The 19553-nt window shown below is 40.9% G+C and overlaps 1 protein-coding gene across 1 annotated transcript; it reads right to left on the reverse strand.

The window, feature by feature from the left end:
- Positions 1-260: 260 nt before the first annotated feature.
- On the reverse strand, positions 261-18831 carry nudt4b (nudix (nucleoside diphosphate linked moiety X)-type motif 4b). Its single transcript, XM_010749463.3, has 5 exons — positions 18315-18831; positions 8733-8843; positions 4746-4790; positions 3833-3920; positions 261-3058 (listed from the first exon to the last, which is right to left on the reverse strand). The coding sequence occupies exons 1-5, from the start codon at positions 18408-18410 to the stop codon at positions 2838-2840; spliced, it is 561 nt and encodes a 186-aa protein (XP_010747765.1). The 5' UTR covers positions 18411-18831; the 3' UTR covers positions 261-2837.
- Positions 18832-19553: the final 722 nt, after the last annotated feature.

Consider the following 19553-nt stretch of genomic DNA (forward strand, 5'->3'; position numbering starts at 1 on the left):
TTCCCACCTGAACACAAACACATTTTTTTAATTTGGCACGTTGTTTTCCACATTCATCAATCGACAACACACACACACAAATGCACGCACGCACACACACACACACACAGAGGTTTAAGGTGGTTGAAGTCCTCGCTTATGCCCGACAAGGCTGTAAGTTTATGATGGCTGAAGTGCTGTATCAGAGTTTTGTGTCATAACATTGCAGATAATCAAGCAGACGTCTGGGTCACATGTGTAAAGTTAAAAGAGGAGACGTGTTTTTTTTTTTTGGCATGAACAATAACATAAACATTCGTCTGTGAAAGTGTGTGACAAATTCAACATTCTTCTGAATATTACTGTCCTGCCCTTTAAACTTTAAAACTGCATTTTTCACCCCAAAAATCCAATTTCATATTTTCAGTTAATACTGAAATTGTGTGTCTGACGCACTCAAATCAATCAGCAAGATGCTATATGTATATTTTTTTTAAAAAGAAAGAAAACATCAAAGTTTCTGTAATGTCCTTATTTTGGGCTGTCTTCATTAATAATGGACAAACACACTTTGATTTCACCAAATCATGATTTAAAAAAGCGTTAATTCAAACCATCTCTACGTCGTTCGAAGACACAAACCAACCAACCTTCATATCCCAAACCTGTGGCACATTGTCATCAATACAAATATACTGTACATACTGTTCTCAGTGGGTTTTCTACATGTTTTGTTTGTTTGTTTGTTTGTTTCAGCCATTTATACATTGTTTAAAAAATATATAAAATATTAAGAGAAATTTTACAGGTCCATTCAGGTTAAAAACACAATGTTCAATGTTTCTCTTCAAAGCTTATTTACAAATCTCTGTATGGTTACTAGTCGTCATTCAGCTGTCAACACAGGAAGTGAGTGGGTGTCTCTTTTCTGAATTATCTGTTGTTGTTTCTTTGGATGTCTAACTTCATATGAAAAATGTAGCAGTTGTAGTTTTAATTGACAATAAACACCAACCAGTCACTTTATTACGTACACCTGTACATTCCAATGTGATCCAACTCGGCCATAAATTCTACTTTTAAGAAGCTTATAATGTTTCATCTTCTGTTGACGCTGTCAGAGAGGTATTCATGTGACTATCATGTTCACTAGTGAGGTTATGTTAGAAACACTGCAATAAAACATGCACTCCTGTACAACAGCAGCACCCACAAAGACCCCAGTAATAAACGTAAAGTAGAATTATTACCTCTCTCTGACAGTGTCAACAAAAACCAAAACATTACAAGCTTCATAAAAGTTGAATTCATGGCAGAGCCGCCGTACAAGAACGCACTAGATTGTACAAGTGTACCTACTGACGTGGCAGACCGGAAACATGGAAAGAGAAAGAAGGGAGACGTTGCAGACGTATGAATGTTAGACCCCCAAAGTTGAGTTTAGGCAGTAACCAAAACAACAACATAAACAACAAAAAACAGAAAGACTGCATTACTTTCTATTTTTGAACCAGTAAAATCCACTTCTGGTAGAGTTTAGGATGTGAAATTCAATCTGAGATCAAGACTTTGTGGAGTTATCTGTAATGATTAACTGATTTACTGGAACTGTGATCAGCATTTTTCACTATTTTTCCAACATTTTGTACCAAACCATAAACAGATGAATCAATAATATAATCAGCAGATGGATCCAAAACGATTAGTAGTTGCTAGCTGCAGCAACTAATCTCAGTTACTTGCAGATGGTGGAGAAAACGATCATATCATACATAGGAATTATGTCTTTTGGTGTTCTTTTTTTTTTTAACGTGATAAAACTGAGCATTCATTGAAGGTAAAATGTACAAATGATTTTGAAGAAAATCCACCTGTTTCAACTCGACTGACCCTAGCAGCGCGTAACACCTAAGGCAAAGATGTACTTAAATACTTTCACCGTGACAACGTGGGAAAGTGAAGCGCCGATGACAGGCGCGTGGCTTTAAACAGGCAACAGATCCGTTTGTTGGATCAGTCAAGGTTAGTGGACTAGTAACTTCGGAGGCATTGGCTCACGTTTAACTGTGAATGCAGCATCGTGACTCAGATCCTGTTTTCAGTTTACCGAGGTATCAACTCACTGACAGCTGGGACGTCCTGTGAGATAGTTTGACTTTGACCTTTGACCATGCCAGCTAGGACGGAAAGACATTTCTATCATGATGTTTTTCATTACATTTTGCATTATTGTTGTTATTTTTTTTAGTTTAGTTCCATCCATTTGGGGGGATTTTTTTAGCTCAATTAAGAGATGAGATCCCTGAAACATCAATTCTCAGGTTTTAAAATGAGATCCATGTCATATAATATGATCTTATCATCACGGCCTGATGACATCATCATGGAAACATTCCCCACATGGACGTGCTTTGGGGTCAATTACTCTTTTATTGACTAGAAAGCATATCCATTCTGCTAAAAAAGAAAATAAAAATGACCGTTAGTGAAATAAAACGACCCAAATATAACATTCATACAAAGTTTCTGTAAGGCATTCCTTCACCAGGTCATCGACGCCTGCAGTGTCCGCTGCAGTTTCCACTTCCCAAGCTTCAGCTCATCAGTCTGGCGTTTGCCAGCAAAAAGAAACAGTGTTCTTGAGACAGTTATATCCAGTTTTTTCTGTCAGAGAGACTTCTCCCGCTCTGTCACGTGAGTCTTTAACACAGTTCTGGCGATGGCTTTGGTCTGTCCTGCAGCTAAGACTAGAAATTATACATACAGGAGAGCTGAAGCTCTTAAAAAGTCATTAGATTCATGCAAGACTGTACAGACTTCTGTCCGAGCCGGACAGGACACGAGGTTTGGGTGCAGTCCTATCTGCAGGAGGTGCCCAGTGCGCTGCCCGTCGATGGAGTGGTGGCGGTGGCGCTGTAATGGGGGTAGTTATCGTTCGGCGGCGGGCTCGGGAGGATGGAGTTCCCGTTAGTTGGTGAGCAGCTGAGCTGGAGCCTCCGCAGGTACTCGGCGTGGACGGGTTTGTGGCTCTGCAACACTTTGATGGCCTCGTCAACGGTGAACCACTCCCGCTTACGGCCTGCAGAGGGAGACACAGCACAATGTTTGAGTTAAAATGGCAGCCTTCATATTTGACCTTTATTTTATAGCACAATTAGAGTCATAACACAGACTCTATCAATTCTGTGTTATTATACATCAGATAAATATATAAACACGGCCTTTACCACTCTTATCTTTTACTACAGGCTGACTGAAGCTGCTTCTTCTGGTATAAACGCAACAAAGATGGAGGAAGTCATCAGCTTTGATAGCTGCAACATGTTACTCCACCTTAACTCTAATCGGAAGAACTGCAATAACTTAAATTGGGAAGTAATGTGACACAGTACTGCAGCAAGCCACCACAACAGACTTCTGCAGTATGTATATTTTGTCTTCAGCTAATTTTTGTCAGCTTAGTAAAAAAGATAAATACAGCACCTTGAGGGTCACACACATAAATAAACAGATGATGTGCAAGCATACACAGAAAAACATGTGCCGTGACCTCTGAACATAATAACAGGTTGGGGATGCTCTCCTCTGAGCAATTATCAAAGTAAGGCTGGACACCGGCGTCCAGGCTGCTGACAGCAGTAATATACTGCAGCCAAGATCAGTCGCCTAGATTTATAGGCACCTGTTGTCACCGCATACCCCTATGTCCATATAGTCTCCATGCTTGTGCAAGGGCTTCACATAAATAACAGGATGCGGTATGTTAAAAAAAAAAAAAAAAAGTGAGCTGGTTCTCGGCAGAGCGAGACGCACATCACATCGTGGCAAACGAGGAGGTGAAGAGAGACCGTACCTATGTTGACGGAGTCTTCCCAGGCCTCCAGCGTTTCTGTGACAGTCAACACGTACACGTACGTCCGGTGCTTCCGATCTTGGTTTTGCTTTAAGGATGAGAAGGAAAGGAAGATGAATATTTAATGAAACCATAAATACATTCACATCTGTAGCCCTTTACTGTCCAGTTTATGTCCAGTTACTCCGATGCTTTGTGCCATTCATTATATATTTTAAAGCCATTTTGACTGTTCTGAATGAATATAGCTCAAATTGAGGATTTTAATGTTTACATTTTTTTTTCTCAGTTCCTTAAATTAGCCTAAAATGGCTGAGCTACACAAAAACCGACACATTTGTTCCTAACGACAAATAACACTCCACATGTATCTGAACATAAACTGATGCTTTCCTTTATGTTTAAGATTTCCAGACTTCCAGCTTTCAATTTTTTTATTTTATATTTGTCCATCAGGTGGCGCCACTTTTTCCACCATTAAAAGCATGCAACAAAATTGTCTGTTTTCTAAGAGGGTGCCTTGCTACTGAAATGATATTGGTATGCGTGTTAAAAAAAAAAAGTGTGTGTGTGTGTGTGTTAAATAATCCTTCAAATCTATTTTACGGAAATTATTTTAGTTTTTTTTTAATATAAAACTGTGGAGTTATGTAAACATACTGGGCTTTAAAGGGTTAAAACCTCAAATATAATTAATATTTGATATGTATATTTCAGGCTGAAGTATTTTTAAAAGTGGGGAAAAAAATATTAATTTATATTTTCACAGCCATTTTTGGGACAAATGATTAATGGATGAGATAAAGTGAATAATTTCATGGTTATTCGTGCATCTCATACTCTTTTAAGAGCACTTTGTTTTTCATGCGTGTAATAAGGATGTCAGGGTACAGTGAAACCATGAACGGCTTACCTCAAACACTCCGAGCAGACGTCCTAGCTTGCCCTTCACACCGGCCTGAGGAATAAAAGGGAGAAAAAACATGAGAAAAGGTTTATTTTCCACCCTGGCTCTTATGTACAGAACAAACAGACAGCCGAGGACGCTTCTTTGTGTGATTTTAAGAAGCTGTGGCCTGACAGCACAATAGAGGGTGGAAAGCAGTGTTGAAACCACAGACTTTATTCTCTATCAAAACAATGGCTATTGTGTATTACATTTCAATGTTTTAAAGAACTGCAGGATCGCCTCTGTGTACTGAACTCTACTGTAAACTCCCAGGCTTTGTGTTGAAATGCTGGACAAACAATTACCTAAATACTCAAACTTTCAGAGCTAAACTCTCAGAATCTCAGCACCCAGACTGAGATATTTGTATCCTCACCAATCAGTCGATTAGTTGAAGATTTTAAAAGACAGAACAGCGATAAACAAACAACACAAAAACACACAAAGTAGTAGACACACACCATGTCAGCACTGTGTGTGTGTGTTAGACAAATAAAAGCATGGATATTTGTACACCAGGCCAAACAAATCAGAGTTAGTGGTTGCATACTTGAGTAGCTTTTAGCAGATTTTTCCAATTTGCTACTGACAAAACTACAACTCTTTATGTCGTCTGGCATGTTGTCCTTCCACTGAGCTGTGGCTTTCACAGAGAAAGAGTCTGTCTGAAAACAGGGGAAGATATTTTTTTCTCATGAATTTTAGAGCAAAAAGTGAGAAAAGTCACGTAACGGAGGAATCATTTAACACTTGATACTCAAGACGCAAATTTGAGGAAGGTCTAAAATTCTCAGAACTCAGAAAATGGTGTTGTCTCCAGTATCCGACAGTGATCCGACTGAATTATTTATATTTTATCCAGAATTTTTTAACGTTTGCTTGTACAAGAACTCTGCTGGTTTAATGAGCCTGCCCCCAGCATGTACGAGAATAAGACGTGGGAAAGGATCACGGCATGCATAAATATCAGTTTATAATGTCCTCAGTGGCCTCGCAGCTTCTTCAGCAAAGCTACAGCAGTCGTTTCTCTGAAAAAGGTGTACGGACTTCTTGTAAATGTTAAAGACTGCTTGAGTGTATCAATTATTTGTAATGAAAACAAAACAAAACTGGCATGAAATACCGATGTCCCGTTCATAACACTTAACAGTTGCTTTATTAATTCAGCTGCGCTTCACAGGAATCAGATTACTGTCAAGACATATGACTTCTCCAGTCCCCTGCATACTTCACAAGTGTCACTCTGCTCCACTGATGTGTCCAGCGGGTTGGGCTTGCGGGGTCTGTGAATGCACAGGAATCCAGCGAGGAGCCAAGTTTAGACCGCTGACGTTGCTGAGAACACAAGGTTCTCGACCAGAGGGACCACTCGAATACCAGTCGACACCTCAGTCATCCAGCCACGGACACCGTGGCCCTTTAGAAATCTCACCCTTAGCATGCATGCAGCGGCCAACTGTTTGAACCACGCAACTCCAGTTCAGGTTATTGGAGCGTGTTTTGGATGATTTGTGTGGATAATGAAGTGAGAGAGGGGTGTAACTCCAGGGATGCACATCTGTGTATTTAAGACCTTTTGAAGGATTTCTTATAATAATGAATGGAAAGAGCTTTCTCCATCCAAAACATGACAGTCGTAATATCCTCAGAAACTGCACACTGACCCAGAAGTGTTATAAAAATGCAAGCATACACTTCAAGGATGTTAAAGAAATGATACACTAGGACAATCAATAAAAATAGAAGATTAAAAGATGAAAAGTCAAGTCTATAAAAATGAGTTTTAAGAAGCGATGAAAGAGTTCACTGATTCATCGAGCGTCATCTCCTCGGGCAGCTCGTTCCAGAGTCGAGGCGCTGTGATGGAAAGGGCGCGATCACCTCTAGTTTTTAGCCTTGACCCCGGAACAACCAGAAGTGATCCACCCGAGGATCTAATGCTGCTAACTGGCTCATACGAGATTAGCATGCTGGTGATATATTTGGGGGCCAGGACCCCGACGGGCTTTAAAAATAATCAGTATAAAATCTTAAAATCAATCCTAAAACACACAGGAAGCCAGTGGAGTGAAGCTAAAATTGGTGACATGTGATGTCGTGCTGCTGCGTTCTGGACATGTTGGAGGCGTGAGAGTGATTTTTTTTGTTGATACCACAGAGGAGTGAGTGGCAATAGTCCAGTTTTGAGAATATGAGGTGTGGATTATTGTTATTTTGAGAGCATGGGTTTGGAAAAAAAGCATGCCTGGACAAGTTCATTGACATGCGGTTGAAAGGTGAGGTGGGGATCAAACAGAATAACTAGCTTTCTGTCAGATGGATTGATATTGGTGTACAGCGGACTGTAAGGGACATATGTATAGGTTATAAGGGACTACTTTCAACACTTCTTGCAGCCGTGACCTGAAAATCCAACTGTTTGAACGCAGACTTTTACAGCAGCAGTGATAAGACAGAGATATTTCCAAAGGGCATATTTTGTCATGCTGCTTTGAATGCCTGTTATATAATGGACAGGTGGTCTTCAAATGTAGGTTAACACTGTCAAATACACCAAAGAAAGCTGAATAAAAATTATTTTTTTGGGGTGGGAAACTGCTGTGTTCCACCACTACTCCCTTTGTATTTTGTATTCATTTTATTATTGCACAAAATGACCTCAGTTTGGACTCAAGAATTGCTGTGAGAATGATTTGCTTGGCTTTAAAAGTTCAATAATACCCAAAATGTATGAAAGATTTTGAGTTTTTCGTTGAAAGTATGAATTAGTAGAGCTGAAAAGTGCTTTTAAAAGTGTGAAAGGGAAGCCATGCTCATAATTTCTGGTCATGTTTGAAGTTTGAAGGATGTATTCGACGCCCTGAGGGAAGTTTTACACCAAGATATCCGCAAAGACCCGAAGGTGGTCCACCTTGGTTCAGTCCCTGAAGTCTTTGGGGGGAGAAATCTACTATTTGTTACAGCTGCTATTAAAATGGATCACAATGACATATAACACCTGAGAGTCCTGCAATAAGTCTGCTAATGCAGTAAGGGAGCTGTGAGCTGTGAAATTCATGCTCCACCTTCAGATATCGAAGCGGCTGGAAATGTGTTCAGATGAGATAATGACAGAAAGTGTAAAACTGTTTTAAAAAAGTATAAAAGAAATGGTGTAAATAATGTTAGCTGCAAGTTAACTACACTGCCTTAGTAGTTGCCTCGGATGCTGGCTGAACATATGAAGAATTAGCTAAAGGACTATGGAGACTTGAAAACATGGGATGGGTCTAATTAGTATGAATGTGATTAAAAGCTTATTAAAACTGTTAATGTATGAAAGATATGGAACAGTTTGAGGTCTGAATGGAGCGTCTAGCTGAAAGCATGAATGAGTGGACAAGACTTTAATAATGTTTAAAAATGTGTGTGTGTGTGTGTGTATTAATTAGCTTAGCTCAATCAGCTGTGTGTTGCCAGCTGCAATTAAAGGTTGCCATGGTGATTGTATCTGCTAAGCGTCTCCTAGCTCAGAGAGTTCATTGCATAGAGATTTTTCGTTGAGGCGCACCTCATACTCCTGCTTCTAGCTCGAAGACGGTAACTCCTATCGACTAAATGGTAATATCGTGAGAAACAGGAGACCCTGCCGAAAGGGGCTGTGTTAAATTTGCGTGTGTAGCCTCAGAAATGTGAGACCTGATGCAAGTTAAAAAGTGGATTGATTGAGCCGGATGTTTTTCTTTCTAATGCTTCTTTTCTTCCTGATCAGTGCTCGTTTTGGGCAATACCGCCCCTCCAAGTGACTATCCTGGTGTGAAAGTGCCCTTAATGTTCAGTTTACATAGGAGTCTATGGAGCAGTTGCTTGGCATTGCCTGTCACTTTGACCTCTTTCACGTCTGTGTGCCATAAAGACTTTAGATGGTAGAAGAACACATGTTGTGACCATTGAATTCTTTGGTTTATTCACCTCCTCAAACACCTCTCGCACTGCGGCGCCACACGGCTCTTCTTCTGGCTCCATCCCACCTCCAGGGACAATCCACTGGTCTGGGTGCCGACTGCTGCTGACCAGAAGAACCTAAAGAAAGAAAGCACATGTTTAAGAAATGTAAAACAGGTCAATTGCTTTATTTTACCTTGAAATAAGGAGTATGCATCTCTATATGCTCCTTTAGCCTGCAGCCAAAAGACTGTGTAGTTTTAGAAGTATGTTTAATATGACATTTCCCTCTGGTACTAAAAGTACACTTTTATTTGCCTTAGTGACTTCTTTTCTCACTTCAGTGGCTTTGACTTAAGGTGTAGGATTTTTCATTTATTTAAAGTGGAGGTAGTGCAGAACGCAGCCAAACGTCTGCCAAAAAAAATCTAGCAACCTGCAGCAGAAAAGTTCCAACTTTGGGAAAGATACAGCCTGATGTCACACTGAGGACGCCAATCAGATGCTCAGATCGGTCAAATCCTCCACAGTCAGCCTGAAATGTCACTAAAACTGAGGCACGGACTAAACTGTGATACTCTACCTGTTGTGTTCTGGATTCATTTATTTCATGTAACCAGCTTCTAAATGTGTGTCTGCCTCACAATTTACACTGCAAAATAGTGACCTGTAGAAGTTTTCTTTTGGTTTGCGTCGGATGTGGATGAGAGGGAGGGAGCGCCGGCATCGTTAAAGCCATTTAGACAGTGCAATAAAAAGTTATTTCCTGATTGTTTCACAGCGATAATGTTTACCACAAATAGATACACCGCCAAATGACCCTGCGGCAATTCACCCCAGTGCCAGACTCTGTATGAATGTACCCTTAGTCTGTGACATTGAAACTGAGGACTTAACATGAGACATGACCCTTGACCCTTTAGACTGCCGTCTGAAGGACAGATGACTGATGATTGGTGCTGCCTCTGCTATTTATGCTCCGTTGTTGCTGACAGGATCCTAGATTAGCCACAGCATTAAATAATTAATCCTGACGTGATATTTGGGGTTATGACGGCTAACAGCGTACATTAAACAAATATGATGGATGATTCTTATATTTCTGGTGCTTTATAATATTTTTCATATTTTAATTCTCCTGTCGTCACCTATTTTTAGCTTCTTCTGTCTCAGACGCTGTCATTTTCCAGTCTGACGTTGAAGCTCAATCAAAGCCCGCGTTGGATCGGTACCTCAGCAAACAATGCATGTAAACCAAGCATGAGCCACTCAGATCCTGTCAGTGCTCCCTGTAAGCGGCCCTTGCGAGGCTTGAATTACACTACAGTTGCAGTGTAGGCTGATATGCACGGATCAGATGCGCCTGTGTCTGCAGTTTCTGGCAGTATCCATATAGCAACCACAACAGACACAAGCACACCTGCTGTAAACATTATCACGTTTGCATGGAGCAATTCAATCACTAATAAAACACAGTGTGTGACAGGACACAGGTCGTAATGATATCAACAGCCTATACAGGAAAAGCCAATTAAACAGAATTTAGATGCGGTCTTGTCAGAGGTTCATTTGCGATTCGGCACGTACAGCTTTTGGTTGGCAGTTATTAAATTGTTTTATAATACACAACGATCAGTGAATTTAAATATCCATCCGTTAAAAGAGAGAAACGTGTGTTAAGCAGCTTGTGCAGCATATGGTGACACCCACATCTGCCACCCATCTGATCACCATATCCAGTAATCTGCTAGAGGAGTCAGTCTGTCACTTAATCCTAACTCAGCGTTCGTATAGCTTCCCTTACGTTCTCTTAATGGGATTGTGGCTGCAGATACCGGAGGCCCTCAGACGATCTTCTAAAGGGCTGAGGCCGAGGGCCAAAGTGATTGGATGGCACATGCTCGGCGAGCGCTGTCGGCTGCCGCCTTCCTCACCTCACGTGCCGCCGACTCGTCCACCTGCTTAGTCGCAGACGATATAGGTTATGGTGAAGGGCGGACGGTGGAGGAGGACGAATGTCAAGCATGACGATGTGGATTAAGTGTGCACGTTCAGTAAATGTTTTCTGGAGATTAAAAGGTTGAAGGAAACACATCAAATGTGTTTGTACTATACAGCAGGTGCACATCTTATATAGTGTACAGTAAGTGACGTGTGTTATGGGAGGGGGGCATTTACAGGAATTGTATTAATAGAGCTGGGGCAGAACATGACGTCTTCTCGGGAGAGTGTAAACTGTAAAAAATGTGCAAACTATTGCCTCGTAACCTGCTTGACTGAGCTCTTGGGTGAACAGGCAGGCCTTTGCCGAGGAGGTGAGCTAAAACAAGCCGAGGATTTCGTCCTTTAAAATCACAATCTGAGAAATTTGTCTCAAAGATTCAGAAGATCTTTTTGGTTGTTTTGTTTTAGGAATAAGTGTGCTGCAAGGCAACTGGAGTTGGTTGTAGATCAATGAAGATGGTTCACCTCTTATCCAAGAGTTCTGACCGACTTGGTGGGGAGATTCGAGTATTTAGCCTAGGCAGGATTGTAGATCTGGCCATAGTTTCCACTTGGTTCATTAGAGCTGGTGTGAACGATGTCGTTTAGGTCACCTGAGCTTTCTATGTTGACGATGGTCGTTAAGAGTCAGTGATTCACACCCAGCCTCATTTGACTCTAACCATCGACCATCCATCGTTTTGAGAGTCAAATGATGCCAAGTGTGAATCGCTGACTCTAAAGGCCGTTGTAAACACTGAAGCTCAGATGACCTGAACGACTGACGTTCACAGCAAATCTCAGGTGACTTAGACGACACAGCACAACGAGCGCTAACGAAGCAAGTGGAGTCAGAACCAAATGGTAACCTCTATGGGAAATTTAGCCTATGCGGAAGTGCCAAAGCCTGTAATGCCTCGAGTGATCACTTGAGGCTGGCTACAGAACCTCCATAAGAGTATTAAAATGTCCAACTTCACAGCAGATACACAGCAATAAACAATTTCTGAGCGTCAAAATGGCCCTACGGGTAACATCATGCATAGGCTGTCCATTCTTTATATTGTCATTGTTCAGAACTGAACAAGCCTTCTGGACGAGACGTGAAACATCTTCATCTTCAACCAGTTAGTCCAGTGGGCCTGGATTTAAACATTCATGATGAAAGATGACCTGGAAAACCATCACAGACTTCTTGTGCTACAGGGGTTTATTCATCCTCCCTCTGAATGTGGACATCACCTGCCAGAAGTCTATTTTCATGTGGACCTTTATTGTGTCATGCACTTCTCTGTGGGATGATTATTTCATGACATCATAAAAATAATTCACCCATTCTTTAGGATGTATTAAGAGATTCCAGGGCTTTCCAACCCACTGCCCTCACTGATTGTGTGTGTCAAGCTGCAGCCAGCAAGGCTTAAAGGGAGATCACTGATGTCAACATATCTTAAGCCAACAGTGTGAGATGTATACAAAACAAAGGCCACAGAGCTTCTGGGGCAGTGAGGACAAAGCATATTTCTGTTTTGGTTGTTCCATTTTTATCTTTTGGTTGTTGCCCCACAGGAACTATTTGTCCATCCTCAGTATTGCATGCACGGCTGCATTTAGCTTTTGTTTTCATGAATTTAGGAATGTAGAGCACTGAATCAACATATTACAAACTGTGTGTAATTAAAAAATGTTTCTTCACATGTGCTTCTCAGATGAATACAGCTACACATTCAGAAGAGGGAGCAGCAGGGGTTTGGTGCTGCCTTTTTAAGCTTTGCAAAAAGACACTTCAGCAGGAAGAGACGTTTGTCATCACAACAAAAATCAAGCCTGTAAGCCTCTATTCATCTCTCTTGGCACAACTCGATTGGAAACACAGTCAGTTGAGTGAAATGCAACTATTTGCAGTTCATGAGGTGGTTAGCAATGTGAAGTACGGTTACCAACCAGTTTGACTGACACCCACAGGATAGCCAGATGAACTAAAGTACCCCTTAGACCCATCATGTTCCACATGTGTTCTTTTGAACTAATTTTAAACTGGATGTTGCTGAACACTAATAATTATACGAAAGTGGACACTGGTACAACGTTTTTTTCATACATTAAAACTTTTAGTTAACCATTTCACCATTTATCCAACTGTTAGCTGTTTCTCCATTACTTTTAGCCAACTAACCATTAATGACTACGTTCAGCTAACATTAAAATAACGATTGCCACTTTAATTTCTAATTCTAGCTAAGGTTTAGACTTATCTGCTCTCTTGCCAACTACTTTTCTCTCATCCTCAACATGTTTTGTTCAGGTGTTATAGCTGACTTGTGTTGATGATTATAGTTGAGCTACAAATCTTTCCACTGTTGATGTACCCTGGGGGTAAATGTATTTGGGAATCACTAACTTAAAAGACCCAACATGTGGGGCGCCCTAGTTGCTCACCTGGTAAAAAAAACAAACAACCAACACATGATCTATAATCAGCCCTTTCCACTTTCGACCAACAGAAAAACATCATTGCCTTGAACTCCGAAGGGTACAGTCAGAAGCATGATGAAAAACCAAAACAAAATAACTCACACAGTCATGATAAATAGGTCACATGACAGCTGAGCTCAGAGCACAGAAAGCCCACTTATATTTGGAAAGTGTTGGGTGTAGGAGAAACCCCAGAGGAACACTGCCGTGTTTCCCACTGACATTTCACTGTTTTGTAACTCACACCATTTCCCAGGGGGCCCCAGTGTTGAACAGGAGGTGGGCAAACTGTGTGCTAACATAGAGTAAATCTCCTCTGGGTAATGAAAAACACCATGGACAATGGTCAGACTTATGTAGCGGTATCTAGCTTCTCCCTTCTCTTATCGTGTGAATGTGGTTAGCTCCCAAAATTACTAGTAGTAGTACTAGTTGCAGTAGTAGTAGTTGTTGAAGTTGTTGAAGTTGTAGTAGCAGTAGTAACACCAGCAGTACTTGTAGTAGCAGTACTAGTAGTAGTAGCAGCAGTAGTATCAGTACTAGTAGTAGTAGCAGAAGTAGTAGAATTACTACCAGTACTCTAGTATTAACAGTAGCAATAGTTGTAGCAATAGTAACAGTAGCTGTAGCAGTAGTAGAAGTTGTTGTAGCAGTAGCAGTAGTTGTGGTAGCAGAAGTTGTAGTATCAGTAGCTGTAGCAGTAGTCGTAACAGTAGTAGCAGTATTAACAGTAGCAGTATCAGTAGCAATTGTTGTAGCAGCAGCAGTAGTAGTAGTAGTAGTAGTAGTAGTAGTAGTTGTTGCGGCGGCTGTGGCTCAGGAAGTAGAGCCTCCTGTCTGGATCAACAATGTAAAGTCACATAAGAAGAAGCTTCAACTGCTGGATAACCAACACAGCATGTCATGACAACTGATTTAGAAAAAGATCATTCAATTTGAGAGATCAGATCTATCATATCATCATAATGCACTGGCTACGAGAGTAAGTCCTCTGGCATGGCCTTAAACATGGACAGCAGGCAGGGATATTCTGGAGGACATAAACACCTCCTCCTCCTCTTCCAGCTACAGGAACGCCTGTAGCTGTCAAATAAAGAAGGCTCCAAATGCCAGGCCAGGCCCGGGGGCTGGGAGGAGAGAGTGATGGAAAGTCTAACACACTCGAAATACACAAGTGCATGGGGGGGGGAATCAATAGTGCTAAGACGGTAATATTGTCGCTGCATTATACAGGTATCAACAAATGAGAGAGGAGTCGTAAATAGTCATGCCGGAGACAAACAGCAGGAGAGGCAAAGACGGAGAGAGACTGAACACCTAATTATGAAGCATCCACTCACACTGATAACACCTCCCCCCTCCCGTTTCCAGTGTGACATTATTTACAATCTGCATCAATATGTACTATGTGGGTTACAATCTGACAAAGATGGAGGTTACAGCTAGAAGAGCCGCCCCAATTTCACTCGAAATAATACATGAATTTGTGGAGGTTTATTTTAATATAGCCTGAACACTGACTAATACAGTATGTAAATTAATAGGTTGCTTAGAACTCATTAAACAAAAAGTGGATGGTTGGTAATTTAAAGTTTAGATTCAGAAATTAAGATTTAAAAGGACACTTTGACACTTGAGAGAAGTGGGAACACGCTGACATATTATCACCCCTTGAATTGATACAGCCAGCATTTGCTTATTTACACACCCAGCAGATATGCTGCAGATATGAAGTGACATTAGTGTTCATTTGGAGTCATGTTTTCGGCCACCTGGCAAACTGCAAGTCCAATATTTGCTCTCCTTTTAGCTCTGTTTTGGTCTCCACCAACTCCCAAATAGGAAATGTATCTGGCTCATTAGCTGCCAAATGCTGCAGTATATTCACCAGCTGGTTGCTGTCTCTGTGCAGGTAGTGTACAGTTGAAATTTAGAGCTTTTTAATGCAAGCAGCTACACTGAGAGCAATGACACTGAACCAAGTTACAGGCTAGAAAACCAAAACAACGAGTTAACTGCTAGTGAACACGGGCCCCAAGCAACTCATGTGCTTTTAGCTAACCATTATTTATTTTAGATTTAGTCAACTATCAACATTTTTGCTATTAGTTTTAGCTAACAACCCTTAATAAACACTTCTACAACATATCACTGCACTAATATGATGTTAAATGATTAAAGAAGGCCCCAAGCAACTCATATGCTGTTAAACTCAGGTGTCCTCCTCAGCTATCACCGCCGTGACGTCCCCCTGTAAAGTCAGATTGGTTTGTTTTCTTCAGTCGGGAGTTTAATTGCTGTCGTAGAGTAGCTCGCCCCGAAGGCTCAGCTTTCTCCTTTCCTCTCCAAAACAAAACAGTCCGGCGGCATATATGGCTCTTATTTCACCACAGTCGAGTCTCCTGTGTCTAGGAATTGATTGTGTTTGTATAGGCATGTGTTTAAGGTACGTATTGATAACACAATGCCCCGTGTCTCAAGCTTCTTTAGATAGAAAGTTGCCATTGTTCGCGCCCAATATTGCAATCAGAGCACCAGATTGGATCTCCTACTTAAAGCAGTGTCATCTCTGTGATTACATGAGCAGACATGCCTGTCAAGCCTGAAAATCCTGAGTGGTGGTCACACCTAAAGACTTAGGTTGTCACAATATTATTTGATTGTCAATTCCTGTGACCATAAGTCATTAGAAAATACTCAGAGTGTACAAACAAGTTCTGAGAAATTACACAAGAGCACAGTAGTATGCAGACATTGTATAACAACAAACATATTTCTAATTTGATATCACAAACGCCAGAAACTCTCTGTCATAATGTTGACATAACAACTGCACATGTGCAAGTGAGTGCATGTGTGTGTATAAAGCGTCTGATCTGAGTGTTGTACAGCCAAACACTGGAGGGCTCAGGCGAACCTCTCTGTGCCAACCTAGTGACACCAGACTGTGCTGCTTTTACAGTATATTGTGCAACAGTTTGTTTATGCCAGGCTCAAAGAGACGGCTAAATTTAGTCATGCAAGAATATGCCACAATAACAGAGATATGATGTTTGCACATAAATACAACTTACTAGCTACACGGATACAAGTCCCACAAAGGAACCAGTAACTTAGCAGACATAAATATGTTTAAGAATAACGTGTAAGTAACCCAAAACAACCTTAAGTACTGAATATAACAGGGCTCTATCTAAACTGCCTAATCAACAACATACTAAGATATAAATGTGGCTAAATACAGAGTGAGTTTTGGTCCTTTTAATACTGCCCTTGTGTAATTTTAAAACTGCCTAAATTGAAAGTCATTTACATGTTTTACTCCTAATTACTGTTATTATTGTTGTTGTTCCCATTATTACTTATTTATGTACTTACTCACATTCTTTCCATAATAACAATTATTTATATGTTTTCTGTTCTTATTGCTATCCTTCTTACAGCATTTTTAATTAAAAGAATTAGAAGAGCTCAGGAAATACATTTCACTATGATTATACTCTACTGACTCTATGATTATATGTGACAAATAAAGTGAATTAAAGGTCTATGTGGTCATCCTTCTTCGCATCCATGGAGGGAAGGGACAAATATAATCAGTAGGTACGTTTTGTTGTTTGTTTTGTTTCCTGGCTCACTTTGATGACTTTGTACCATTTGATGAGTCTGTGTATTTATTGGTTTCGTTTGTATGCAAATATATTTTGAAAAGTGGGTTATCAAAATACACAAACTATATGTTATATTAGCCCAACAGACTGCTACTCCCACCATGTAAGAAGGAATGCTTTTTCTATATATTTATTAGTAATTTCTTATTGACCTTGGGTATACTAGCTGTAGGATCGTTAAAGTCCATCTTACCTTATATTAGCTCTAATAAAATATAACAGCTAATGTAAAAATCTCTTTAAAGTGGATTTACTGTATTGCATATTACCTATAAAAGTACAGGTGTGTAAGATTTCGTTGTATGTGGTGGTGAAATTTCCGATTGCATTGAACTCAACAGTCCCAAACTTCTAACAAAACACAGTTAACCACAACTAGCAAACACTTCTTCGTCCATAGTCTTCTTCTTCTACTACTTCTTCTCTTCTAACTATGTCGGCAACATAGTGGCAAAATACGTTGTGCACTGCCTTTTGTCCATTCTGGGCTACTGTAACAAACATGGCGGACTGCGTGTAAGGAGACCCGCTCTATATGTAGATATAAAAGGCTACTTCTAAAAGGTAATAGAAACTATAATGAGTGGTTTTATAGTGTGATTATATATGACTGACAATATTGTTATGCGTGTTATTCAATTTCTGTTAATAAATCACCCTAAAAGTTACAAACTGAACCTTAAAGACACAACAACAGTCCGCCTGTCACCCCCTATATTCATTATTTACGTGGTAGCGGCCCCTTTAAATCCTCATCCACATAGTTGCTACGCAGCTGCCCGCTCAAGGCCGGCGGGATGCAGCATAATCATGAATGGCCACTGCCTGGTCATGGATGCTTACCCTTTCGTGGTATTAAATGTGTGCGACGTGACTCGACATTTGATAGATATATTTAATAATAGACTCATGGCCCATATTCTTATCTCCTCGCTCAACACGAGCCGATGTTAAACGCGCTATTAAAAGAAACGTGCGCCTCGCCCCCCCTCGTCTCTTGGTGTTAGCCGCCTCAAAGCTAGCGGGGAAGTAGATTTGATCCGCTTTCAAAATAAGAGCTTTAGGTTTCTCTCAAAGCGGTTTCAAATGGGGTTTTTGGAGTCGGGGGGTTTATTTTGAAATTCGTAACCGTTGGTAGCTTGTTGCTGCCTTGACAACGACAGCCGTTTTTCTCTCGGTGCTCCTCAAACTAGCCTAAACTGGATGGCACCGAGGCGCATCAGCAGCGCAAACACCAAAACATTGGCTTTAAGACAGACAGAAACACGTTTAAATCAGAGCTACATCTAATGGGATAAGCCGTGAATCAAACACCCGTTTTCATTATTAAATATCAATGTCAGTTTTATTCATAATCAACCATGTGTTGTTTGAATGACTGGGTGTAAAGAGGAGGTGACTAGGCCACAAAGTCATACACAACCCCTCTGTGTGGTGTTCATAATGGTTACACACAGCGTTATAATGCGGAACCTCTTACCTCCTCTTCACGTTCATTCTTGAAACACAGACATGCAGCTCGTTTCTTGAAGCCCTCGCCATCGTATGTCCTGGTCTGGTTCGGCTTCAGCTTCATTATGGATTTATACTGCCTCCTTTTTTGTTGTTGTTAGATAAAAACCGGCAAAAACACAGAGAGAGGAGAGGAAGGAGGGGGGAGGCTGTCCAACGAGTTAACAGCAGAGCCGCCGCATCGCTGCTGCTCTCTGCATCCGTGGTCCGAGATGGTCAGTAATAAAGAGGAGGAGGGGTTGTTGGAGAGATCCCAAGGTACCCGTCAGACTATCCTGGATTTGTGTGTTTTCTCCAACCGGTGCAGTCTTGGAAGATAAATACAAGTCAAGGCTCCAGCTGATGCGTGTTATTTCCAATCGGCAGTGTGTGTGTGCAGCCCCGCAGGCACAGATCTTATGTAGACTACAGCCTACACAGCACAGCCCTCCTCTGGATCCATTTGCGCATGGCCGCTGACTCAGTACAATGAACAGGCAGACTGGAGTTTAGACACACAGGTCACTCCTCTGAGGTAGAAATGAGTTGATTGGTTGGGAAGGCTTCAGCTGGGTGGAGCTACACTTCTGGTCAAAACAGTGATAATAAACAAATGCGTAATTTGTGCAGGTCTAGCACACTCGTGCTGCAGAGCCCATTTAACAAATACACTTGCTCCAGAGGGTGCAGTCATATTTCATCCAGCACTGTGTGAAATATTTACATTAAAAAAAAACATGTTGTGGTTTCCAGACACCCAGAAATGCTGCATCTAAAATAATATTTTTATTCAATAACTGTTAACTGTGTGTTTAAGCAATAAAAAGACATTACAGGACAAAGTGCTGACAAAACAGGTGAGTTTTTAGCAGCTTCTTAAAACTATCGACTGACTCTGTGTTTTTTTTATATTTGGGAGGACACCACGACTGCAAATGCTCGGTCAACTTTGGTTTCAAGCCTAGATTTCAGGCCTTTTGTGGTCTCACTGAGGTCATAATAATTCAGAAATATAAAGTGGAGTTAGTCCCTGTAGAGCTTTAAAATCAATTCTACATTCAACTGTCCAGCACGGGTGTAATGTGTAACCTAGTGACCTATCTAGTGGCTGCATTTTGGATCAGATCAAGACACAAAACAAAATCATGAATGACTTTCTCCAAATGTTGGAAAGATATCACATTTCAAGGATAAGTATGTTGTCTAGTGAAATGGACCACAACACAAC

Source organism: Larimichthys crocea, chromosome XX (genome assembly GCF_000972845.2).
Source record: "Larimichthys crocea isolate SSNF chromosome XX, L_crocea_2.0, whole genome shotgun sequence".
Classification (NCBI taxonomy): domain Eukaryota; kingdom Metazoa; phylum Chordata; class Actinopteri; family Sciaenidae; genus Larimichthys; species Larimichthys crocea.

Excerpts from the sequence above, each read along its gene's own strand:
- nudt4b (XM_010749463.3), bottom strand. The coding sequence starts at position 18,410 with ATGAAGCTGAAGCCGAACCAGACCAGGACATACGATGGCGAGGGCTTC. Across the intron at positions 3,921-4,745 it reads GTCTGCTCGGAGTGTTTGAG|CAAAACCAAGATCGGAAGCA; the intron begins GTAAGCCGTTCA and ends TCATCCTTAAAG. Across the intron at positions 3,059-3,832 it reads GGAAGACTCCGTCAACATAG|GCCGTAAGCGGGAGTGGTTC; the intron begins GTACGGTCTCTC and ends CTCCCTCTGCAG.